The sequence below is a fragment of the Taudactylus pleione genome, unplaced genomic scaffold (assembly GCF_031769625.1).
Source record: "Taudactylus pleione unplaced genomic scaffold, aTauple2 ptg000070l, whole genome shotgun sequence".
NCBI lineage: Eukaryota > Metazoa > Chordata > Amphibia > Anura > Myobatrachidae > Taudactylus > Taudactylus pleione.
Genome location: NW_028284472.1, coordinates 13,693,309 through 13,720,009, shown reverse-complemented (window position 1 = coordinate 13,720,009; position 26,701 = coordinate 13,693,309). Strand labels below are relative to the sequence as shown.

The 26,701-nt window shown below is 47.6% G+C and overlaps 1 protein-coding gene across 2 annotated transcripts in view; it reads left to right on the top strand.

Annotated features, from left to right (window-relative positions):
- RCAN2 (regulator of calcineurin 2) overlaps positions 1 to 26,701 on the top strand; it is a 285,683-nt gene that overhangs the window by 68,710 nt on the left and 190,272 nt on the right. The window contains exon 1 of one of the 2 annotated variants that reach the window (XM_088467263.1): positions 19,282 to 19,684. The exons of the other annotated variant lie outside the window; for it this stretch is intronic. Coding sequence (XP_088323389.1) covers positions 19,598 to 19,684 — 87 coding nt within the window. The 5' untranslated portion in view covers positions 19,282 to 19,597. Of the gene's footprint in view, positions 1 to 19,281; positions 19,685 to 26,701 lie in introns of those variants that run through there. 2 annotated transcript variants of the gene reach the window in all.

Below are 26,701 nucleotides of genomic sequence, written 5' to 3'. Positions count from 1 at the left end.
GGCCGTCGCTATGCGGGTCTCGTGCATGCGCACGACGGAGCTCCCTTCGTCGTGCGCATGCGCACTAGGGCACCAGCGACCCGCTTACGAGCGCTCAGCATTCACGAGCAGGTCTGAATAAGGCCCATAGTTCCTAGCAATTAGATGCCAAGGATCTAACCATTGCTAACCAATCAAAGCGCTTTCTCACACTCTGACCAATAAGAATGAAACCACTCTCTATTGGCTAGTTAGACATGTCTCCCAGCCTGTTATTTGCGAAGGAGCAGCACGGGATACCTGATGGGGTTTTGACTCCATGGGTTTAGATCACAGGATCTCAAACTCGGTCCTCAGGACCCCAAACAGTGCATGTTTTCCAAGTCTCCTCACTGAATCACAAGTGAAATAATTAGCTCCACCTGTGGATCTCTTGAAATGTGTCAGTGAGTAATGAGTGCACCTGTGCACCTGCTAGGTGACCTGGAAAACGTGACCTGTGTGGGGTCCTGAGGACCGAGTTTTGAGAACCACTGGTTTAGTTGAATAATAAATTGGTAAAAGAGGGGTACAGCCCAATCAATTTATGGTTGATTCTAACATTTAATTTTTCTAATCGTTTTTTGTGGGGTGGGTTTTTATTTTTTTCAAGGAAATTACCTCACAGACAGGCCGGGGCACTATGAAATAACAAGGGACCCCACCTGCGGGTGTTCCTGATATAGTGTCACCAGCCTAGACCTTTCTAGCCTAGTTAGAATCTATTTCTTGGTGATCAGCCTGAAGACGTTACTGTGTGTGGGGTATGATAACGGACATATAACTGGACATATTTATAGGAACATGGAGCAGTTTAGTTGAAGAAATGATGACAGTGGACTGTGATTTAGACTTATAGGTTTTCCACTGTGCTTGTCACCTCTTGTTTTCCCGTGTGATAAGTGTCCAGTCGCCGCATATCAGGGCGCACAGCTGTACGAGCGCTGCTATCGCGGCCTGTAATTACATAAATGGGATGTCATTACATTAAATGGTCTCTAATAAATAACAAAGGACAAACCTGTCTTGTTGAAGGCTAAGAACATGGACAATATCTATTCAGTTGTTTTCTTAGACGCTCAAACCATGATTTTATATTTTTCCTTTGCATTTAGCTAATGCAAATTTTAAGATATGTATGTATAATAACATATTACAAAGTCTGTTTGCAGAGCTCAATATTCAGTAGAGTAAGTTACATTACTGTGAGGTGTGATGATGTTACTGTGCTGGGGTGTGATGATGTTACTGTGCTGGGGTGTGATGATGTTACTGTGTGTGGGGTGTGATGATGTTACTGTGCTGGGGAGTGATTATGTTACTGTGCTGGGGTGTGATGATGTTACTGTGTGTGGGGTGTGATGATGTTACTATGCTGGGGAGTGATTATGTTACTGTGCTGGGGTGTGATGATGTTACTGTGCTGGGGTGTGTTGACTTTACTGTGCTGGGGTGTGATGACATTACTGTGCTCGTTACTATGCTGGAGTTTGATGACGTTTCTGTGCTGGGGTGTGATGACGTTACTGTGCTGGGGTGTGATGATGTTACTGTGCTGTGGTGTGATGACGTTTCTGTGCTGGGGTGTGATGACGTTACTGTGCTGGGGTGTAATGATGTTACTGTGCTGGGGTGTGATGATGTTACTGTGCTGGGGTGTGATGACGTTACTGTGCTGTGGTGTGATGACGTTACTGTGCTGTGGTGTGATGATGTTACTGTGCTGTGGTGTGATGACGTTTCTGTGCTGATTACATAACTGCGTGGGGTGTGATGACGTTACTATGTGTGGGGTGTGATAACATTGCTGTGATGAGATGTGATGACGTTACTATGCTGGGGTGTGGTTATACTGTGCTTGGGTGTGATGACATTGCTGTGATAGGGTGTGATGACATTACTGTGCTTGGGTGTGATGTCGTTACTGTGTGTGTGGTGTGGTGACATTACTGTGCTTGGGTGTGATGTTATCACTGTGTGTGGGGTGTGATGTCGTTGCTGTGTGCGAGGTGTGGTGACGTTATTGTGCTTGGGTGTGATGTCGTTACTGTGCTTGGGTGTGATGACATTACTCTGATGCGATGTGTTGACGTTACTGTGTGTGTGGTGTGATGACATTGTTGTGCTTGGGTGTGATGACGTTACTGTGTGTGGGGTGTGATGACGTTGCTGTGCTTGGGTGTGATGATGTTACTGTGTGTGGGGTGTAATGACGTTACTGTGCTGGGGTGTGATGTCGTTACTGTGTGTGGGGTGTGATGACGTTGGTGTGCTTGGGTGCGATGACGTTGCTGTGCTTGGGTGTGATGACGTTACTGTGCTGGGGTGTGATGTCGTTACTGTGTGTGGGGTGTGAAGCCGTTACTGTGCTGGGGTTTTTATGACGTTACTGTGCTGGGGTTTTATGACGTTACTGTGTGTGGGGTGTGATGACGTTACTGTGCTGAGGTGTGATAATGTTACTGTGCTGGGGTTTGATGACGTTACTGTGTGTGGGGTGTGATGACGTTACTGTGATGGGGTGTGAAGACGTTACTGTGTGTGGGGTATGATAACGTTACTGTACTTGGGTGTGATGACGTTGCTGTGATGGGGGGTGATCACGTTGCTGTGCTTGGGTGTGATAATGTTATTGTGCTGGGGTTTGATGACGTTACTGTGTGTGGGGTGTAATAACGTTACTGTGCTGGGGTTTGATGACGTTACTGTGTGTTGGGTGTGATGACGTTACTGTGCTGGGGTTTGATGACATTACTGTGCTGGGGTGTGATGTCGTTACAGCGTGTGGGGTGTGATGACTTTACTGTGCTGGGGTGTGATGACGTTACGGTGTGTGGGGAGTGATGACGTTACTGTGCTGGGGTGTGATGACGTTACTGTGTGTGGGGTGTGATGACGTTACTGTGCTGGGGTGTGATGTCGTTACTGTGTGTGGAGTGATGTCGTTACTGTGTGTGGAGTGTGATGACATTACTGTGCTGGGGTGTGATGTTGTTACAGCGTGTGGGGTGTGATGACTTTACTGTGCTGGGGTGTGATAACGTTACGGTGTGTGGGGTGTGATGACGTTACTGTGCTGGGGTGTGATGACGTTACTGGGTGTGGGGTGTGATGACGTTACTGTGATGGGGTGTGAAGACGTTACTGTGTGTGGAGTGTGATGACGTTATTGTGCTGGGGTGTGATGTCGTTACTGTGTGTGGGGTGTGATGACGTTACTGTGCTGGGGTGTGATGACATTGCTGTGATGAGATGTGATGACGTTACTGTGTGTGGGGTGTGATGACGTTACTGTGTGTGGGGTGTGATGTCGTTACTGTGTGTGGGGTGTGATGACGTTACTGTGTGTGGGGTGTGATGTCGTTACTGTGTGTGGGGAGTGATGACTTTACTGTGATGGGGTGTGAAGACATTACTGTGTGTGGAGTGTGATGACGTTACTGTGTGTGGGGTGTGAAGATGTTACTGTGTGTGGGGTGTGATGACGTTAATGTGTGTGGGGTGTGAAGATATTACTGTGCTGGAGTGTGATGTTGTTACTGTGTGTGGGGTGTGATGACGTTACTGTGCTGGGGTGTGATGACGTTACTGTGCTGGGGTGTGATGTCGTTACTGTGTGTGGGGTGTGATGATGTTACTGTGCTGGGGTGTGATGACGTTACTGTGCTGGGGTATGATGTCATTACTGTGTGTGGGGTGTGATGACGTTACTGTGCTGGGGTGTGATGTCATTACTGTGTGTGGGGTGTGATGACGTTGCTGTGCTGGGGTGTGATGTCATTACTGTGTGTGGGGTGTGATAACATTACTGTGCTGGGGTGTGATGTCATTACTGTGTGTGGGGTGTGATAACATTACTGTGCTGGGGTTTGATGATGTTACTGTGCTGGGGTGTGATGTCATTACTGTGTGTGGGGTGTGATGACGTTACTGTGCAGGGGCGTGATGTCATTACTGTGTGTGGGGTGTGATAACATTAATGTGCTGGGGTTTGATGACGTTACCATGCTGAGGTTTGATGACGTTACTGTGTGTGGGGTGTGATAACATTACAGTGCTGGGGTTTGATGACGTTACTGTGCTGGGGTGTGACGTCGTTACTGTGTGTGGGGTGTGATGACGTTACTGTGCTGTGGTGTGATGTCATTACTGTGTGTGGGGTGTGAAGCCGTTACTGTGCTTGGGTGTGATGACGTTACTGTGCTGGGGTATGATGTCGTTACTGTGCTGGGGTGTGATGACGTTACTGTGCTGGGGTGTGATGTCGTTACTGTGTGTGGAGTGTGATGACGTTACTGTGCTTGGGTGTGATGACATTGCTGTGATGAGATGTGATGACGTTACTGTGCTGGGGTGTGATGTCGTTACTGTGTGTGGAGTGATGTCGTTACTGTGTGTGGAGTGTGATGACGTTACTGTGATGGGGTGTGAAGACGTTACTGTGTGTGGAGTGTGATGACGTTATTGTGCTGGGGTGTGATGTCGTTACTGTGTGTGGGGTGTGATGACGTTACTGTGCTGGGGTGTGATGACGTTACTGTGCTGGGGTGTGATGTCGTTACTGTGTGTGGAGTGATGTCGCTACTGTGTGTGGGGTGTGATGACGTTACTGTGTGTGGGGTGTGATGTCGTTACTGTGTGTGGGGTGTGATGTCGTTACTGTGTGTGGGGTGTGATGACGTTACTGTGATGGGGTGTGAAGACATTACTGTGTGTGGGGTGTGATGACGTTACTGTGTGTGGGGTGTGAAGACGTTACTGTGTGTGGGGTGTGATGTTGTTACTGTGTGTGGGGTGTGAAGACGTTACTGTGCTGGGGTGTGATGTTGTTACTGTGTGTGGGGTGTGATGACGTTACTGTGCTGGGGTGTGATGACATTACTGTGCTGGGGTGTGACGTCGTTACTGTGTGTGGGGTGTGACGACGTTACTGTGTGTGGGGTGTGATGACGTTACTGTGTGTGGGGTGTGATGACGTTACTGTGCTAGGGTGTGATGTCGTTACTGTGTGTGGGGTGTGATGACGTTGCTGTGCTGGGATGTGATGTCATTACTGTGTGTGGGGTGTGATGACGTTACTGTGCTGGGGTGTGATGTCGTTACTGTGTGTGGGGTGTGATAACATTACTGTGCTGGGGTTTGGTGACGTTACTGTGCTGAGGTTTGATGACGTTACTGTGTGTGGGGTGTGATAACATTACTGTGCTGGGGTTTGATGACGTTACTGTGCTGGGGTGTGACGTCGTTACTGTGTGTGGGGTGTGATGACGTTACTGTGTGTGGGGTGTGACGTCGTTACTGTGTGTGGGGTGTGATGACGTTACTGTGTGTGGGGTGTGATGACGTTACTGTGCTGGGGTGTGATGACGTTACTGTGCTGGGGTGTGATGTCGTTACTGTGTGTGGGGTGTGACAACGTTACTGTGTGTGGGGTGTGATGACGTTACTATGTGTGGGGTGTGATGACGTTACTGTGCTAGGGTGTGATGTCATTACTGTGTGTGGGGTGTGATGACGTTGCTGTGCTGGGGTGTGATGTCATTACTGTGTGTTGGGTGTGATGACGTTACTGTGCTGGGGTTTGATGTCATTACTGTGTGTGGGGTGTGATAACATTACTGTGCTTGGGTGTGATGTCATTACTGTGTGTGAGGTGTGATAACATTACTGTGCTGGGGTTTGATGACGTTACTGTGCTGGGGTGTGACGTCGTTACTGTGTGTGGGGTGTGATGACGTTACTGTGCTGGGGTGTGATGTTGTTACTGTGTGTGGAGTGTGATGACGTTACTGTGTTGGGGTGTGATGTCGTTACTGTGTGTGGAGTATGATGACGTTACTGTGCTGGGGTGTGATGTCGTTACTGTGTGTGGAGTGTGATGAAGTTACTGTGTGTGGAGTGTGATGACGTTACTGTGTGTGGAGTGTGATGACGTTACTGTGCTTGGGTGTGATGTCGTTACTGTACTTGGGTGTGATGACATTGCTGTGATGAGATGTGATGACGTTACTGTGTGTGGAGTGTGATGACGTTACTGTGTGTGGAGTGTGATGACGTTACTGTGCTTGGGTGTGATGTCGTTACTGTGCTTGGGTGTGATGTCGTTACTGTGCTTGGGTGTGATGTCGTTACTGTGCTTGGGTGTGATGTCGTTACTGTGCTTGGGTGTGATGACATTGCTGTGATGAGATGTGATGACGTTACTGTGTGTGGAGTGTGATGACGTTACTGTGCTTGGGTGTGATGGCGTTACTGTGCTTGGGTGTGATGTCGTTACTGTGCTTGGGTGTGATGACATTGCTGTGATGAGATGTGGTGACGTTACTGTGCTTGGGTGTGATGACATTGCTGTGATGGGGTGTGATGACATTGCTGTGATGAGATGTGATGATGTTACTGTGTGTGGGGTGTGATGACGTTGCTGTGATGGGGTGTGATGACGTTACTGTGTGTGGAGTGTGATGTCGTTACTGTGCTGGGGAGTGATGTAGTTACTGTGTGTGGGGTGTGATGACATTGCTGTGCTGGGGTGTGATGACGTTACTGTGCTGGGGTGTGATGTAGTTACTGTGTGTGGGGTGTGATGACATTGCTGTGCTTGGGTGTGATGTCGTTACTGTGTGTGGGGTGTGATGACGTTGCAGTGGTTGGGTATGATGTCGTTACTGTGTGTGGAGTGTGATGACGTTACTGTGCTTGGGTGTGATGTGGTTACTGTGCTTGGGTGTGATGACATTGCTGTGATGAGATGTGATGACGTTACTGTGTGTGGGGTGTGATGAAGTTGCTGTGATGGGGTGTGATGACGTTGCTCTGATGGGGTGTGATGACGTTGCTGTGCTTGGATGTGAGTGCATGTATGTTTTAAATAAAATTATACTGTCACTGTGTGTGTGTCTTGTGTTTATTTTAACATTTCTTTTGCAGGTGAACTACAGGTATCACAGGCCCTTTATGCCCCACATGCTGGTACTTGTGGTTCTCCAAGTACCAGCATGTAGGGAATGCTTGCTGGGACCTGTAGTTCTCCAGCAAAAGACAATATTAGTTCATCTATTTTTTTACACCACACTATACACAATCAACCCGTCACCCACAGGCCAAGGGTACCGGGGTTAGCCTCGGGCTATCGGCTCAGGCCTGAGGTACCCTGGAGAGAGAGGCCCCTTTATTGGGGGGGTTCCCACCTCCCCAGGGAACCCTGGCCTGGGCTGACTAGTGGTCAGGTGTAATTCTTTGGCAGGGGAAGCCGGTTAAAGGGTTCCCAGAGTCCGGTGCTGGTTATGGAAAATACAGAGGACCCTTACGTTATTTGTCCCCCATATTTAGACAACCAGGACTGGCTCTGAAAAGTCCGGGGCTCGTTGTGCATTTAGGGGGGAACCCCACATCATTTTTAGTTTTTTTATTTGACACTTTACAAGCTTTTTACACAGATACATTGAAGGATCTCACTGATCTGTGCATGCATCTGTGTCTGAAGCAGGTATGGATTTGGAAATCGTTAACAACGAACGATATGTTGTTTGGTCGTTGGTAAAATTGCAAAGTGTGTATGAACTATGGGCCTGATTCAGCGATGATCGCAATTGCAAAGCTTCACGCCGGCAGGTTTGCAATTACGCCCTTGCTGATATGAAAATAAAATGAAAATGTCCTACTGGGATCACCATCTGTAGTCGATGGTCGCGATGATGGACTCCACCGGGCCCCCAGCCAGAAGACTAAGGGCCTGATTCAGAGCCGCTCGTAAGCGGCCGCTCGTTCGTTCCGAGCGATGTTTGTCCAACTGCGCATGCGTACGGATCGTAATACGCATGCGCGAACCAGTCAGTGCGGCCGAAAATCGTTTGTTCACTAAATAGCGAATGCCTGCTAATATGAGTGACAGGAGGAGGCGTATGTGGGTGGTAACAGGGGAAGGTGCTTGAAAACGGGGAGTGGAGATCAGAACGCAGGCGTGCTTAAAGGTCAAAACGGGCGTTTTGTGGGTGTGCATAATTAATACAGCAGCGTCTCTGACCACGTCACTGGGTTATTTTATAGCCAGAACTGCTCGCAAATTTGTGGTACCAAAAACCAACCACAAGAATAGCGAGCAGTTTATACGCTGGTCGATGTACTCGATTAATCTAATAAATAGCGGACATGACGTAGGATGCGAGCGGCCAGGGGGCGTATTTTTCCAAAAAACTACCGCAAGTTGTGTTCGCTCGTTCAGACATAGAGGCGTGAACAGACCGCAAAGAACGAACGGTTCATTTGAATAGCCACCCCTATTTTGTGGACGAGCGAGCGCTAATTGCGTCCGGCTCTGAATCAGGCCCTAAGCCTCAGCTTGCGAGCCCATGACACTGCGCCGATCAACGCTGATCTTGCCACTCCCTTGCACCGCCCCCTAAATGCTGATCTTGCACCGCCCCCTAAATGCCTCTGCCTGTCAATTGTTTAATGTGTACCTAGCTTTAGTATTACCCATGCCACATGTACGATGTGTCTCTGTTGTACTGCTGCAGACAAATCCCCAGTGCTGACTTCAGTGAAACTGCTGCAGGTCTGAAAAGCAATTAACCTTTCTGCTGGGTCAGGAAAGATTATGTTGAAGAACATACTGTACTGACTGACATGCAAGCTATTTGGTTTGTTGGTCACTCATGCTCCATTTCAGCCTGGGCTGAGGATTGTGCCTACCGTATTATTACTAGCATTTTGGACCCATCATTTGCCTGGTCTAGCTTTTGTTGCTGGTCCTGCAGAGAGTTTTTTACCTCTCTCTTCCTTCCATCTCCCTCTATTCCTCCCGTCTCTCTTCCCCCGTCTTCCCACCTGCTCCTGTTCTTAACTTCTCTCTCTCCCCATCCCCTATTCCTCTGTATCTCTCTTGCCCATCTCCTATTCCTCTGTATCTCTCTTCCCATCCCCTATTCCTCTGTATCTCTCTTGCCCATCTCCTATTCCTCTGTATCTCTTCCCATCCCCTATTCCTCTGTATCTCTCTTCCCATCCCCTATTCCTCTGTATCTCTCTTCCCATCCCCTATTCCACTGTATCTCTCTTCCCATCCCCTATTCCTCTATCTCTCTTCCCATCTCCTATTCCTCTGTATCTCTCTTCCCATCCCCTATTCCTCTGTATCTCTCTTCCCATCCCCTATTCCTCTGTATCTCTCTTCCCATCTCCTATTCCTCTATCTCTCTTCCCATTTCCTATTCCTCTGTATCTCTCTTCCCATCCCCTATTCCTCTGTATCTCTCTTCCCATCCCCTATTCCTCTGTATCTCTCTTGCCCATCTCCTATTCCTCTGTATCTCTCTTCCCATCCCCTATTCCTCTGTATCTCTCTTCCTATCACCTATTCCTCTGTATCTCTCTTCCCATCCCCTATTCCTCTGTATCTCTCTTCCCATCCCCTATTCCTCAATCTCTCTTCCCATCTCCTATTCCTCTGTATCTCTCTTCCCATCCCCTATTCCTCTGTATCTCTCTTCCCATCCCCTATTCCTCTGTATCTATCTTCCCATCCCCTATTCCTCTGTATCTCTCTTCCCATCCCCTATTCCTCTATCTCTCTTCCCATCTCCTATTCCTCTGTATCTCTCTTCCCATCCCCTATTCCTCTGTATCTCTCTTCCCATCCCCTATTCCTCTGTATCTCTCTTGCCCATCCCCTATTCCTCTGTATCTCTCTTCCCATCCCCTATTCCTCTGTATCTCTCTTCCCATCCCCTATTCCTCTGTATCTCTCTTGCCCATCTCATATTCCCCTATATCTCTGTTGCCCATCCCCTATTCCTCTGTATCTCTCTTGCCCATCTCCTATTCCTCTGTATATCTCTTGCCCATCTCCTATTCCTCTGTATCTCTCTTGCCCATCTCCTATTCCTCTGTATCTCTCTTGCCCATCTCCTATTCCTCTGTATCTCTCTTGCCCATCTCCTATTCCTCTGTATCTCTCTTCCCATCCCCTATTCCTCTGTATCTCTCTTGCCCATCTCCTATTCCTCTGTATCTCTTCCCATCCCCTATTCCTCTGTATCTCTCTTCCCATCCCCTATTCCTCTGTATCTCTCTTCCCATCCCCTATTCCACTGTATCTCTCTTCCCATCCCCTATTCCTCTATCTCTCTTCCCATCTCCTATTCCTCTGTATCTCTCTTCCCATCCCCTATTCCTCTGTATCTCTCTTCCCATCCCCTATTCCTCTGTATCTCTCTTCCCATCTCCTATTCCTCTATCTCTCTTCCCATCTCCTATTCCTCTGTATCTCTCTTCCCATCCCCTATTCCTCTGTATCTCTCTTCCCATCCCCTATTCCTCTGTATCTCTCTTGCCCATCTCCTATTCCTCTGTATCTCTCTTCCCATCCCCTATTCCTCTGTATCTCTCTTCCTATCCCCTATTCCTCTGTATCTCTCTTCCCATCCCCTATTCCTCTGTATCTCTCTTCCCATCCCCTATTCCTCAATCTCTCTTCCCATCTCCTATTCCTCTGTATCTCTCTCCCCATCCCCTATTCCTCTGTATCTCTCTTCCCACCCCCTATTCCTCTGTATCTATCTTCCCATCCCCTATTCCTCTGTATCTCTCTTCCCATCCCCTATTCCTCTATCTCTCTTCCCATCTCCTATTCCTCTGTATCTCTCTTCCCATCTCCTATTCCTCTGTATCTCTCTTGCCCATCTCCTATTCCTCTGTATCTCTCTTGGCCATCTCCTATTCCTCTGTATCTCTCTTCCCATCCCCTATTCCTCAATCTCTCTTCCCATCTCCTATTCCTCTGTATCTCTCTCCCCATCCCCTATTCCTCTGTATCTCTCTTCCCATCCCCTATTCCTCTGTATCTATCTTCCCATCCCCTATTCCTCTGTATCTCTCTTCCCATCCCCTATTCCTCTATCTCTCTTCCCATCCCCTATTCCTCTGTATCTATCTTCCCATCCCCTATTCCTCTGTATCTCTCTTCCCATACCCTATTCCTCTATCTCTCTTCCCATCTCCTATTCCTCTGTATCTCTCTTCCCATCCCCTATTCCTCTGTATCTCTCTTCCCATCCCCTATTCCTCTGTATCTCTCTTGCCCATCCCCTATTCCTCTGTATCTCTCTTCCCATCCCCTATTCCTCTGTATCTCTCTTCCCAATCCCTATTCCTCTGTATCTCTCTTGCCCATCTCCTATTCCCCTGTATCTCTCTTGCCCATCCCCTATTCCTCTGTATCTCTCTTGCCCATCTCCTATTCCTCTGTATATCTCTTGCCCATCTCCTATTCCTCTGTATCTCTCTTGCCCATCTCCTATTCCTCTGTATCTCTCTTGCCCATCTCCTATTCCTCTGTATCTCTCTTCCCATCCCCTATTCCTCTGTATCTCTCTTGCCCATCTCCTATTCCTCTGTATCTCTTCCCATCCCCTATTCCTCTGTATCTCTCTTCCCATCCCCTATTCCTCTGTATCTCTCTTCCCATCCCCTATTCCTCTGTATCTCTCTTGCCCATCTCCTATTCCGCTGTATCTCTCTTCCCATCCCCTATTCCTCTGTATCTGTCTTGCCCATCTCCTATTTCTCTGTATCGCTCTTCCCATGCCCTATTCCTCTGTATCTCTCTTCCCATCCCCTATTCCTCTGTATCTCTCTTCCTATCCCCTATTCCTCTATATCTCTCTTCCCATCCCCTATTCCTCTGTATCTCTCTTGCCCATCTCCTATTCCTCTGTATCTCTCTTGCCCATCCCCTATTCCTTTGTATCTCTCTTGCCCATCTCCTATTCCTCTGTATCTCTCTTGCCCATCTCCTATTCCTCTGTATCTCTCTTGGCCATCTCCTATTCCTCTGTATCTCTCTTCCCATCCCCTATTCCTCTGTATCTCTCTTGCCCATCTCCTATTCCTCTGTATCTCTCTTCCCATCCGCTATTCCTCTGTATCTCTCTTGCCCATCTCCTATTCCTCTGTATCTCTCTTGCCCATCTCCTATTCCTCTGTATCTCTCTTCCCATCCCCTATTCCTCTGTATCTCTCTTGCCCATCTCCTATTCCTCTGTATCTCTCTTCCCATCCCCTATTCCTCTGTATCTCTCTTCCCATCTCCTATTCCTCTGTATCTCTCTTCCCATCCCCTATTCCTCTGTATCTCTCTTGCCCATCTCCTATTCCTCTGTATCTCTCTTCCCATCCCCTATTCCTCTGTATCTCTCTTCCCATCCCCTATTCCTCTGTATCTCTCTTCCCATCCCCTATTCCTGTGTATCTCTCTTCCCATCCCCTATTCCTGTGTATCTCTCTTCCCATCCCCTATTCCTCTGTATCTCTCTTCCCATCCCCTATTCCTCTGTATCTCTCTTCCCATCCCCTATTCCTCTGTATCTCTCTTGCCTATCTCCTATTCCTCTGTATCTCTCTTCCCATCCCCTATTCCTCTGTATCTCTCTTGCCCATCTCCTATTCCTCTGTATCTCTCTTGCCCTTCTCCTATTCCTCTGTATCTCTCTTCCCATCCCCTATTCCTCTGTATCTCTCTTACCCATCTCCTATTTCGCTGTATCTCTCTTGCCCATCTCCTATTCCTCTGTATCTCTCTTGCCCATCTCCTATTCCTCTGTATCTCTCTTCCCATCTCCTATTCCTCTGTATCTCTCTTGCCCATCTCCTATTCCTCTGTATCTCTCTTGCCCATCTCCTATTCCTCTGTATCTCTCTTGCCCATCTCCTATTCCTCTGTATCTCTCTTGCCATCCCCTATTCCTCTGTATCTCTCTTGCCCATCTCCTATTCCTCTGTATCTCTCTTGCCCATCTCCTATTCCGCTGTATCTCTCTTCCCATCCCCTATTCCTCTGTATCTGTCTTGCCCATCTCCTATTTCTCTGTATCTCTCTTCCCATGCCCTATTCCTCTGTATCTCTCTTCCCATCCCCTATTCCTCTATATCTCTCTTCCCATCCCCTATTCCTCTGTATCTCTCTTGCCCATCTCCTATTCCTCTGTATCTCTCTTGCCCATCTCCTATTCCTTTGTATCTCTCTTGCCCATCTCCTATTCCTCTGTATCTCTCTTGCCCATCTCCTATTCCTCTGTATCTCTCTTGGCCATCTCCTATTCCTCTGTATCTCTCTTCCCATCCCCTATTCCTCTGTATCTCTCTTGCCCATCTCCTATTCCTCTGTATCTCTCTTCCCATCCCCTATTCCTCTGTATCTCTCTTGCCCATCTCCTATTCCTCTGTATCTCTCTTGCCCATCTCCTATTCCTCTGTATCTCTCTTGCCCATCTCCTATTCCTCTGTATCTCTCTTCCCATCCCCTATTCCTCTGTATCTCTCTTGCCCATCTCCTATTCCTCTGTATCTGTCTTCCCATCCCCTATTCCTCTGTATCTCTCTTCCCATCTCCTATTCCTCTGTATCTCTCTTCCCATCCCCTATTCCTCTGTATCTCTCTTCCCATCCCCTATTCCTCTGTATCTCTCTTGCCCATCTCCTATTCCTCTGTATCTCTCTTGCCCATCTCCTATTCCTCTGTATCTCTCTTCCCATCCCCTATTCCTCTGTATCTCTCTTGCCCATCTCCTATTCCTCTGTATCTCTCTTGCCCATCTCCTATTCCTCTGTATCTCTCTTCCCATCCCCTATTCCTCTGTATCTCTCTTCCCATCCCCTATTCCTCTGTATCTCTCTTGCCCATCTCCTATTCCTCTGTATCTCTCTTCCCATCCCCTATTCCTCTGTATCTCTCTTCCCATCTCCTATTCCTCTGTATCTCTCTTCCCATCTCCTATTCCTCTGTATCTCTCTTGCCCATCTCCTATTCCTCTGTATCTCTCTTGCCCATCTCCTATTCCTCCGTATCTCTCTTGCCCATCTCCTATTCCTCTGTATCTCTCTTGCCATCCCCTATTCCTCTGTATCTCTCTTGCCCTTCTCCTATTCCTCTGTATCTCTCTTGCCCATCTCCTATTCCGCTGTATCTCTCTTCCCATCCCCTATTCCTCTGTATCTGTCTTGCCCATCTCCTATTTCTCTGTATCTCTCTTCCCATGCCCTATTCCTCTGTATCTCTCTTCCCATCCCCTATTCCTCTATATCTCTCTTCCCATCCCCTATTCCTCTGTATCTCTCTTGCCCATCTCCTATTCCTCTGTATCTCTCTTGCCCATCTCCTATTCCTTTGTATCTGTCTTGCCCATCTCCTATTCCTCTGTATCTCTCTTGCCCATCTCCTATTCCTCTGTATCTCTCTTGGCCATCTCCTATTCCTCTGTATCTCTCTTCCCATCCCCTATTCCTCTGTATCTCTCTTGCCCATCTCCTATTCCTCTGTATCTCTCTTCCCATCCCCTATTCCTCTGTATCTCTCTTGCCCATCTCCTATTCCTCTGTATCTCTCTTGCCCATCTCCTATTCCTCTGTATCTCTCTTCCCATCCCCTATTCCTCTGTATCTCTCTTGCCCATCTCCTATTCTTCTGTATCTCTCTTCCCATCCCCTATTCCTCTGTATCTCTCTTCCCATCTCCTATTCCTCTGTATCTCTCTTCCCATCCCCTATTCCTCTGTATCTCTCTTCCCATCCCCTATTCCTCTGTATCTCTCTTGCCCATCTCCTATTCCTCTGTATCTCTCTTGCCCATCTCCTATTCCTCTGTATCTCTCTTCCCATCCCCTATTCCTCTGTATCTCTCTTGCCCATCTCCTATTCCTCTGTATCTCTCTTGCCCATCTCCTATTCCTCTGTATCTCTCTTCCCATCCCCTATTCCTCTGTATCTCTCTTCGCATCCCCTATTCCTCTGTATCTCTCTTGCCCATCTCCTATTCCTCTGTATCTCTCTTCCCATCCCCTATTCCTCTGTATCTCTCTTCCCATCTCCTATTCCTCTGTATCTCTCTTCCCATCCCCTATTCCTCTGTATCTCTCTTCCCGTCCCCTATTCCTCTGTATCTCTCTTGCCCATCTCCTATTCCTCTGTATCTCTCTTCCCATCTCCTATTCCTCTGTATCTCTCTTGCCCATCCCCTGTTCCTCTGTATCTCTCTTCCCATCCCCTATTCCTCTGTATCTCTCTCCCCATCCCCTATTCCCTCTGTATCTCTCTCCCCATCTCCCCTATTCCTCCCATCTCTCTCCCCATCTCCCCTATTCCTCCCATCTCTCTCCCCTGTCTCTTGTATTCTTCCCATCTCTCTTCATCTCCTCCCTTTCTTCCCGTCTCTCTCTTTCCCTGACAGTTAAAACTAAAACCACGCTGGGTCACATCATAAAATATTCACAATGGTTCCGTAAATGCCAGAGATAGTTTTATATCACTTTAAACGTCTGTTTGCCTATGGAGATTGGAAATTCAAATTAATATGGAAATTAATTACTTTGGAGAGTTTAGAAGCCGCTCAGTATAAAGTAATCATTCGGGGTTTACAGATATAATTACTATTTCAGGAGCATTGTAATATAATATTTGTACAAATTGTGTTAAAATAAAGTAATTGATTAAAAAATTTAGCTATAAATACTGATTAAACTTTTGACAAGTGTACAGCTAATTTAACATTTAATGTACATGGTATGTTTGCTTGATGAACTTTAACCTATTAACTAGGACATGGGTGAAACAAGCCTTTCTGTCTCCTGGGTAAAGACTCATCACAACACCAGTTTTATCGCCCATCCCAGTGGATAGTAGTCACCATCTATCTACAGTATATGACTACCATATAATATAGACGGCATCAGTGACTACCATAAATTACGGAATGGGTATGATATACCGCCGTCAGCGGCTGCCTGACAGGAGCAGAGTTATAAGCAGCGGAAACCCGACAGCGCTGGAAATCCCGATCGTGGATAGGTAAGTATTGACTAACCTAACCCCCCTAACCCTAACTTCCCCCCCAAGTGCCTAACCCTAATCCCCCCCTCTAAGTGCCTACCCCTAACCACCCCCTTCCCCGCTGCCTAAACCTAAGTCCCCCGGGGGGTGCCTAACCCTAAGTCCCCCCCGGGGGTGCCTAACCCTAACCCTCCCTCCCCCTAGCCTAACCCTCCCGGGGGGGTGCCTAACCCTAAGTCCCCCCCGGGATCCCTAAACCTAACCCTCCCCCCCCCGCGGCTGTCCACTCGCAGCGCCTGGCATCACTACGATCGTGATGCCGGGGCGCCGGTCTCCCGGCGTCGGGGAAATGCGGGCGTCTACATGCCTGGATAAGACAGTCAGGAAGCCGGCTGTCGGTATTTAGGCAGTCGGCTTCCCGATTGCTTCCCATAAATTACAGAAAGCATTAGTGACCACCATATATTACAGACACCATTAATGACCACCATATTCTACAGACAGCTTTAGTGACCGCTATATACTACAGGATGCATGAATGACCGCCATATACTACAGGCAGCATTAGTGACCACCATATACTTCAGACAGCATTTAGTGACCGCCATATACTGCAGACCGTGTAAATGCCATATACTATGGGATGCATTAATGACCGCCGTATACTACAGGCAGCATTGCTGACAGCCATATACAGTACTACAGACAGCATTAGTGTCTTACATATACTACACACAGCATAGTGACTGCCATATGCTACAGACAGCATTAGTGGCCGCCGCTGCAGGTTGCTGTGGCACGCATATGTAATTTTCTCTCCTGCGATCCATAGGTTTGCATGGTGCGAATGCTGCCATGGCCTGGCGTACTGTTGCGTATGCGTGCACGGCAAATTGCATGCCACAATACGTGCACACGTTTGCTGCATTGGTGGCAAAGATGAGCGAGGCCACATCTGTACTAAGGATAGCTTAAGTGACCACCATATACTACAGATCGCATTAGTGACTGCCAAAGACTACTACTGTGTATTCTTTTCCCTGTAATTTCCTCTTTTCTTTATTGCTCATATGTGTCTTTTCGGAATGTGCATCTTTTTTTGCCTTTTGTGACGCTACCACATTTTAGGGTCTATTTACTAAGCAGTGTTAGGAGACAGAGTGAAAAGTGATAAGAAAGTGATAAGGTGCCAGCCAATCAGCTCCCAACTGTCATCTCACAGTCTGTGTTTGAAAAATGACAGGTGGGAGCTGATTGGCTGGCACCTTATCACTTTCTTATCACTTTTCACTCTGTATCTTAACACTGCTTAGTAAATAGACCCCTTTGTGCTTATGGCTCTATGCCAATGGGGCTTGCTTTGGGGTTAGGGGTGGTCAAGTAGATGCTGCCAAATTTCAGTACTGTTTTATCGATGCAAAATGCATCTAAACTATCCACCTAAACAGCGCAATTGCGCTTGTTTAGAGGGACATGACTTGTGGGTATGCTAACACTGGTGCACATTGCGTGCTGACGATGATGATGGCCGCAGCCTGCGTTTGTTTCGCCAAATGCGTCTAAGGCACAAGCAATTATGCGAATGTATGTAAAACTGCCGTGGCTGCAGTATAATTGCACAATCAGAGAGCGATGAACTCTCATTAATTAGAAAATAAAACCTGTTTCCTAATCTGTTTGGGAAGCGGGAGGCTGCCCATATGTTTATTAGTGTGGACTTTACATTTTATACTTGTGTCTTGTTCGATTTGCATTTAATATAATCTGGGGGACTTGAGTACTTATTATGTACGCTCTCTTGTAATGTGTATGAGTTGTGTACTGTGCGTCTGATTCACTATGGATCGCTATTGCCATCGCGGCTGCGATTAAGCGCACAGATCTGCTGCGAAAATATGCTGATGAATGCAATCGCCATGCCGTCGCACAGCCAGCATAGCGACGCCCACTACCACTATCTCACATCCGTAATACCTTGCTGTCCTGCTTTGACATCGGGAACATCGAGTAACATCGGCCCCTCATGCACAATTACAACAGGACAGACCTTGCTCAGAAATTACTAACCTCGTCGCACGCAGAGAGTACTGTAGCTGTCTATGCCGTCGCAGTGGCTAATTTATGCACGCCCATGCAACAGCGTTCAAACGGACAGGCACGCCTGCGTTTCTCCAACCACTCCCCCGTCACCACCCCCAAAGCTGACCTCCCGTCACTCACCCTGCGATGGCTCTGCGTGAGCTGCGTGATCGCAGTTCTTTGGATGCGCACGCTCACTGCGAAGCATGCGCAGTATGCAACAATCGTTCTTCTACATGCACTAGCGCAACGCCTCGGCGCGTCTGCTCCTGTTACTTGCAGGGGGACGAGGAGCATTCGCTACCCAGGCAGAGCTAGTGGCATCTGGCGTGTGCTGCCAGCTCTGCAAAGGTAGCAAAATTTCTAAAATTTCCCATGCCGCGTGTCAGGTATGAACTTAGGCCCTCATTCAGAGCCGTTCGCTATTTGCGTTCGTTCAAAAACAAGGGGTGGCTATGCAAATGATCCGTTCGCACATTGCAGTCTGTTCACACCTCTAAGTCTGAACGAGCGAGCAAAACATACGCTCTTTTATTTCTTAAAAACGCCCCCCTGGCCGCTCGCACCATACGTCATGTCCGCTATTTATTAGATTAATCGAGTACATCGAACAGGATATGAACTGCTCGCTATTCTTGGGGTTGGTTTTTTCAACCGCTATTTTGCGAGCAGTTCTGAGTTAAAAAAAAACAAGTGACGTGGTCATTGACGCTGCTATATTAATTATGCACACCCATAAAACGCCCGTTTTGACCTTTAAGCACGCCTGCGAACGGATCTCCACTCCCCGTTTTCAAGCACCTTCCCCTGTTACCACCCACATACGCCTCATTCTGTCACTCAAAATAGCAGGCACTCGCTATATTGCGTACAAATGTTTTTCGGCCGCACTGACTGGTTCGCGCAAGCGTACTAAAAACCGTACGCATGCGCAGATGTGCGAACATCGCTCGGAACGAGCGTACTGCCGCTAGCGAGTGGCTCTGAATGAGGGCCTTAGACGCAATTTGCGTCCCATTCATAATGCACATAATATAATGCAAACAATTAACACGGCTTTGCGGAACAAAGATTGATTGTTTTGTTAAAAGATCTGTCGCTTAAACAGTTTTTCAAGCATTATTGATTTTCTTTTTATAAATAAGCGTTCAGCGACCGAATGTTTCATTACTGCATCAGACAGAAACCAATGTGCTTGTGCACAGACCGAGTCCTTTCGATGAAGTGACTCTTCCCTTCTATTATATCTATGCCTTGGGGTACAGAGCAGCCCCAGTTAGGTCAGAGCAGTGACTGCGTCGTCGATGACTGGGTCCTGGTAGGATTGAGGCAGAGTTCACGTTTAGCACATAATCATGTTGAGTTTGCTCCGCTGCATTGCCTGCAGATAAAAGGCTTCAGAAAATAGATTTGGCTTATGTCAGTGTGGCGGTGATGTCATTGCTGGGAGAGAGAGGCTGGAGCTGTTCCTGTGCTGTGCCTGTTCGCAGACGGAGGAGAGTGGCACAGCTGTGACAGACAGAGATTGTGCCTGCGTCTTCAATGGTCCTGTGCCAGGGTAGCTGCGGAACCAAGCCGTGGGGCGAATAGAAAGTCTTCGGCAAACTACTACGCCACTGAGGTTTTCGAATCATCCCTCAACCTTGAAAACCCACCGGTAACATCGTAACACGGAGAAGACATGCCTGCTCGGAGCCTGAATTTCGATGTCACCAAGCTGGTCGCATGTCTGGTTGACACGGAGGTTTTCACCAGCCAGAATGTAAAGGTAACTTGCATATTACAGAAATACTGTAGCATTGTCATATTAAGATTTAACTTTCGCTGTCAAATCTGAATGATAGGCTTGCAAGGACGCCACGCTGTCGGGTGACATGATTGAGCTACAGCAGGTTTAGGCAACCTGTGGCTCGCCTGTCATTATGTAACTATAAGACCCAGCATGCCCTGGAAAGCTAAGGCAGGCAGGGAATGCTGGGATTTGTAGTTCCTCAGCTGCTGGAGAACCACCAGATGACAATCGCTGCGTCAAAACATAAAGTTTATGAATATGACTTAAATAGTCCTAATGAAGTTTTAGTAAGTAAGTTTTAGGGGCCTATTCATCAGCAGTTCATTTTTAAAAAAGCTGGTGAAAATTAAAATTTTCACCTGCAATTGTAAAATGAATAAGTATTCAGGCAATTCGTCAATAGGGTATAGCAACAGATATCACAGATCTCTCCTACTGACCTTCCTTTTGCAGAATTGCCCGCTGTCCCCATACACTAGTATCACAGATATCTCCTGCTTACATTCCTCTGGTGGAATGGCCCGTTTTCCCCATACACTAGTATCACAAAAATCTCCTGCTTACCTTCCTCTGGCGGAATGGCGTGCTGTCCCCATACACTAGTATCACAGATATCTCCTGCTTACCTTCCTCTGGCGGAATGGCCGCTGTCCCCATACACTAGAATCACAGATATCTCCTACTTACCTTCCTCTCCCGGAATGGCCTGTTGTCCCCATACACTAGTATCACAGATATCTCCTACTTACCTTCCTCTCCCGGAATGGCCTGCTGTCCCCATACACTAGTATCACAGATATCTCCTGCTTACATTCCTCTGGTGGAATGGCCCGTTTTCCCCATACACTAGTATCACAAAAATCTCCTGCTTACCTTCCTCTGGCGGAATGGCGTGCTGTCCCCATACACTAGTATCACAGATATCTCCTGCTTACATTCCTCTGGTGGAATGGCCCGTTTTCCCCATACACTAGTATCACAAAAATCTCCTGCTTACCTTCCTCTGGCGGAATGGCGTGCTGTCCCCATACACTAGTGTCACAGATATCTCCTGCTTACCTTCCTCTGGCGGAATGGCCGCTGTCCCCATACACTAGAATCACAGATATCTCCTGCTAACCTTCCTCTGGCGGAATGGCCCGCTGTCCCCATACACTAGTATCACAGATATCTCCTCCTTACCTTCCTCTGGCGGAATGGCCGCTGTCCCCATACACTAGTATCACATATATCTCCTGCTTACCTTCCTCTGGCGGAATGGCCCGCTGTCCCCATACACTAGTATCACAGATATCTCCTCCTTACCTTCCTCTGGCGGAATGGCCCGCTGTCCCCATACACTAGTATCACAGATATCCCCTGCTTACCTTCCTCTGGCGGAATGGTCAGATGTCCCCATACACTATTATCACATATATCTCCTACTTACCTTCCTCTGGTGGAATGACCCGCTGTCCCCATACACTAGTATCACAGATATCTCCTGCTTACCTTCCTCTCCTGGAATGTCCCGCTGTCCCCATACACTAGTATCACAGATATCTCCTGCTTACCTTCCTCTCCTGGAATGTCCCGCTGTCCCCATACACTAGTATCACAGATATCTCCTGCTTACCTTCCTCTGGCGGAATGGCCCGCTGTCCCCATACACTAGTATCACAGATATCTCCTGCTTACCTTCCTCTCCTGGAATGTCCCGCTGTCCCCATACACTAGTATCACAGATATCCCCTGCTTACCTTCCTCTGGCGGAATGGTCAGATGTCCCCATACACTATTATCACATATATCTCCTACTTACCTTCATCTGGTGGAATGACCCGCTGTCCCCATACACTAGTATCACAGATATGTCCTACTTACCTTCCTCTGGCGGAATGGCCCGCTGTCCCCATACACTAGTATCACAGATATCTCCTGCTTACCTTCCTCTGGCGGAATGGCCCGCTGTCCTCATACACTAGTATCACAGATATCTCCTGCTTACCTTCCTCTGGCGGAATGGCCCACTGTCCCCATACACTAGTATCACAGATATCTCCTACTTACCTCCTCTGGCGGAATGGCCCGCTGTCCTCATACACTAGTATCACAGATATCTCCTGCTTACCTTCCTCTGGCGGAATGGCCGGCTGTCCCCATACACTAATATCACAGATATCTCCTGCTTACCTTTCTCTCCCGGAATGGCCCGCTGTCCCCATACACTAGTATGGGGACAAAATTCATCAAGCTCTGAAATGCTCCTGATACCCGCTCCTTCCCTATGGGAAGGAGTCCCGGGTCATGAAAAGGGATCCTTCAGGATCCCTCCACCCCTGTCCGGCTCCTTCTGCCGGACGTCGGGGCTCTTGTGCGCATGCCTGACCTGTATGTCGCACATGCGCACTCCCATCACTACTCCGAAAGGAGCAATGAAGCCGCTCGCGGGACAGCTGCTTTTCGCTTCAGCTGTCACCGCGCCGAAGCAATTATGAATTTCTCCAGAATCCGCAGAGAGTTATAATGCTAATTATCGGGGACCCCCTCGATAGTTAACATCATGAATAAGCCCCTATGTAAGTTCTTTATCTCTGTCCACTTTAGCTCACGACAGATGAAGCTGCTTTACATAATGTAGCCTTAGTTTCAGAACTTACCTGTGTTTATTCCATGTGTTTGTTTCCCAAAACACTTCCTGTAGCCTTTTTGTGTGTAGTTCTCAGTGAGGTACCTTCATGGCTCTACAGTGCCCTATTCTCATGCATGCAACCGTCATTTTCCTCTTACAATAACTTGCTCCATGTGTGCTCAGTGCCTGCTCTCTGCTGTTACACCTAATTATGACCGCCTGGCTAAAGCTCACCTAGCCAACGGCAGATTTGTTATGGAAAGAAGTTTATGGTGTGTTTGGCAGGTGAAATGTCATTTATATTAAATTGTTCCTCGGTGCTTGGACAGCTGAGGAATACTTCATAACATCACTATTTCACCATCTTAGCAGTTGCAGAAAAACACAATCTCTGAATATTTAGTTTCCTAGTTACTATTACGGTATTCGTACTGTACACTGCGCTTACATAATGGCAACACAGACCCCGTTACATTGTATCAGTGGCTGAAGAGAACCCACAAAATACAAACATCAGTAACCACAGGCTGGTTTGTTAGGAATTACATACTGCGATATTGGGCAAAAAATATCTGGGGACCACAAATGTAAGAGAGAGGCAACCTGCGTTTCTCCTGTTGTCGTAGAACTACAAGTCACAGCATGCCTCTGGTAGGACAAGCATTGCAGGTGAAGAGCCACAGGATGTGATTAATTACATGCAAAGTGCTTGATTTGCATATTTCTTTTTGGCCTCCTATAAGCAATGGTTAGTGGGAACAATATGAAGTGACACTGGGCAGTTTGGCATTACTCGGGCAAAGGTGAACAGGTATTTGTCCAGTTTGTTTCCCAGTGACTGTATCTAATGTTCCTTATGTATTTCTTGCAGTAATTCACTATTAAGAGGGCCAGAACTATTCCTGTTTAGTCATAATGAAATCTAGAATCACAGCTTTAGCTCATGTACATGTGTAAGAAATCTATTTCTACAGCGTTCTGTGCATTTGCACTGCATTACATTGGAATCAGCCAGACATCAGGGGTTCCCAACCACGGTCCTCAAGGCACACTAACAGTCCAGGTTTTAGGGATAGCCATACTTGAGCACAAGTGACTTAATTAGTACCTTAGTTATTTTGATTTAACCATCTGGGCACAATCATGGATATCACTAAAACCAGGACTGTTCGTGTGCCCTGAGGACCGAGGTTGGGAATCACTGGGCTAAAGGCTTCAGGATATTGGGTCAGGGTAGATCCTAATCTTGCCTCTACACCCCTAATTTCCCCCACACGCCCTCGCCAACCAAAGCCACATGTAGTGTAGTTAAAGTTTTAATTGGAAATCATTGAAAGTGACATGGCTGAGCCGGAGCCCATGGTTGCAGCTGATTGGATGAGCCATCGTAAACTTTTGCTCATCTAATCAGAAGCAGTCTGACCCAATGGTTCTAGCTGCTGTGACAAGTGCCTGGACTAACTTCTGAGACTGGAGATCTTGTTTCTTTCATAGAAGCAAAAGTGACCAAGCTGTTACCTGTGCCTGGGATTGATTTAGATATGTGCTATATACTGTATAAGGCTGGGAGCTGGACAGCAAGTCTGAAGAGCTGCGAATGGGGCTTAGTTCTTCTGGTGAGAAAGGGGCGTAGAATATCAATGGAGACACAAAAAAACAACCGCTCATGCAGCTAATCATGCCATAGGGAATGGGGATGCGATGAGGTGATTCATAGCGAAATACGTCACTAAGCTTCTGCTCTGACCACTTCACCGGGCCATGCCCCCCGCCCAACATTACAGGAGAGCAAGCAAGCATGATGTAAAGAGTCTTCATGATTATAGTCTAATCAGAATAATTATAACTAGTATTTTGGACCCATCATATGCCGGGTACCATTTATCATTCCCCACATTGCACATGTTTTTTTTTCTTCCTCGTACTCTCATTTATGTCGCTCTCATTCTCCCCTCCTCATCTTCATGTTTCTCATGCATGTCCCCTCCATCTCCCTGTCTCTCATCTCTGTCCCCCTCACCTCCCGTTCTCCCTGTCTCTCATCTCTGTCCCCATCACCTCCCGTTCTCCCTGTCTCTTATCTGTGTCCCCCTCATCTCCCCTTCTCCCTGTCTTTCATCTCTGTCCCCCTCATCTCCTGTTTTCCCTTTCTCTCATCTGTGTCCCCCTCACCTCCCGTTCTCCCTGTCTCTTATCTGTGTCCCCCTCATCTCCCGTTCTCCCTGTCTCTTATCTCTGTCCCCCTCACCTCCCGTTCTCCCTGTCTCTCATCTCTGTCCCCCTCACCTCCCGTTCTCCCTGTCTGTCATCTGTGTCCCCCTCACCTCTCATTCTCCCTGTCTCTCATCTGTGGCCCCCTCACCTCCCGTTCTCCCTGTCTCTTATCTGTGTCCCCCTCATCTCCCGTTCTCCCTGTCTCTCATCTGTGTCCCCCTCATCTCCCGTTCTCCCTGTCTCTTATCTCTGTCCCCCTCACCTCCCGTTCTCCCTGTCTCTCATCTCTGTCCCCCTCATCTCCCGTTCTCCCTGTCTCTCATCTCTGTCCCCCTCATCTCCTGTTTTCCCTTTCTCTCATCTGTGTCCCCCTCACCTCCCGTTCTCCCTGTCTCTTATCTGTGTCCCCCTCATCTCCCGTTCTCCCTGTCTCTTATCTTTGTCCCCCTCACCTCCCGTTCTCCCTGTCTCTCATCTCTGTCCCCCTCATCTCCCGTTCTCCCTGTCTCTTATCTCTGTCCCCCTCACCTCCCGTTCTCCCTGTCTCTCATCTGTGTCCCCCTCATCTCCCGTTCTCCCTGTCTCTCATCTGTGACCCCCTCACCTCTCGTTCTCCCTGTCTCTCATCTCTGTCCCCCTCACCTCCCGTTCTCCCTGCCTCTCATCTCTGTCCCCCTCACCTCCCGTTCTGCTGTGTGTTGGACCAGAACATCCATAAGACAGTCTAGGCTCCAGTCTATAGCTCAGTGAGCACTAATGAATCAGGCCCTAAGTCCCAGTATGTTATCTGGCAGGGCATGCTAGGACTTGTAGTTCCACAACACCTGGGAACACACAATTTGCCTCCTTCGCAGAATTGAGCCCAATTTGTTACTGCTGTGTGTTGGACCAGAACATCCATAAGACAGGCTAGGCTCCAGCCTATGGCTCAGTGAGCATTTAGGGACCCACTTTGTCCTAACCTGTTTTTATGTGGGGTTTTTTACTTGAAAAAAGGAAGAGGCGGACATGATCCAAACCCAGTGTCTTGCCCAGTGGACTGTCTGGAACAGGTCCACGTCATTAGTACCATGACCTGTTGATTTACAGGTACAGCGTGCTCTCCAGAGAGTCTGGTGGTAGCACAGGGGACTATTTATCCAGCCAATGCAGCACGGTCACAGGCCACTATCTGCACAGAACACAAGTCATCGCTGCAGTACGGTCACAATATGGCAGTCCCATTCCTTTGTCTTATCTGCCCGTTCTGCTTCAGCAATTGCAAATATAATGAACTCAATTATCATCTTGCACAATTTTATTTTCTTCTATCCGCAGCTATGGAAAAAGGTAAGCAATATCAGCTCTCTCTCTCTGGGCGATATGTAAATAAGCCAAGGAACGAATTCACCCATAACAGTGTCTGTGAAGAAGGACTTCAGACATCAGGAATTAGCGCAGGAGAGCACAGTTCATGAATACAAATTGACAAATTAGGACAACTTGTTCAGGTCACATGCATCAAGGTTTCATATGGTAACCATAGAGACAGAGCATTCATTGAACACCCACATTTCAGAGCTATGGAAGTTACTGCAGGTTTTTTTTTTTTTTAATTAATATTCTTGTCTTATCCAGAATTCAACTATTGAATGTGCAAAACGTACATATTACATATGGCTAGTGCAGCACTGATGTGCCAATCAACTTCAGGAATGATTCACAAGAATAGGAGAATCAAATAATAGTTTTTTGGTTTTTTTTTAACAGTATCTATTAAACATATAAAAAAAATGTAGGTTGTAATTAACAGTTAACTTTGCATTGTTAAAATACTGTCTGATCACTGATGTCTTTCAGTGGAAAAAAGTTTAACTGCAATTGGGATTTTCTAAATTTTGTGTAAATGGATGTGCTAATAGCACTAAGGGACTAATTGTGAAGTAAGGGCCTGATTCAGAGCCGGACGCAATTAGCGCTCGCTCGTCCTGAAAATAGGGGTGGCTATTCAAACGAACCGTTCGCTGTTTGCAGTCTGTTCACGCCTCTAGGTCTGAACGAGCGTACAAAACTTGCGGTCGTTTTTTGGGAAAATACGCCCCCTGGCCGCTCGCATCCTACGTCATGTCCGCTATTTATTAGATTAATCGAGTACATCAAACAGGGTATGAACTGCTCGCTATTCTTGT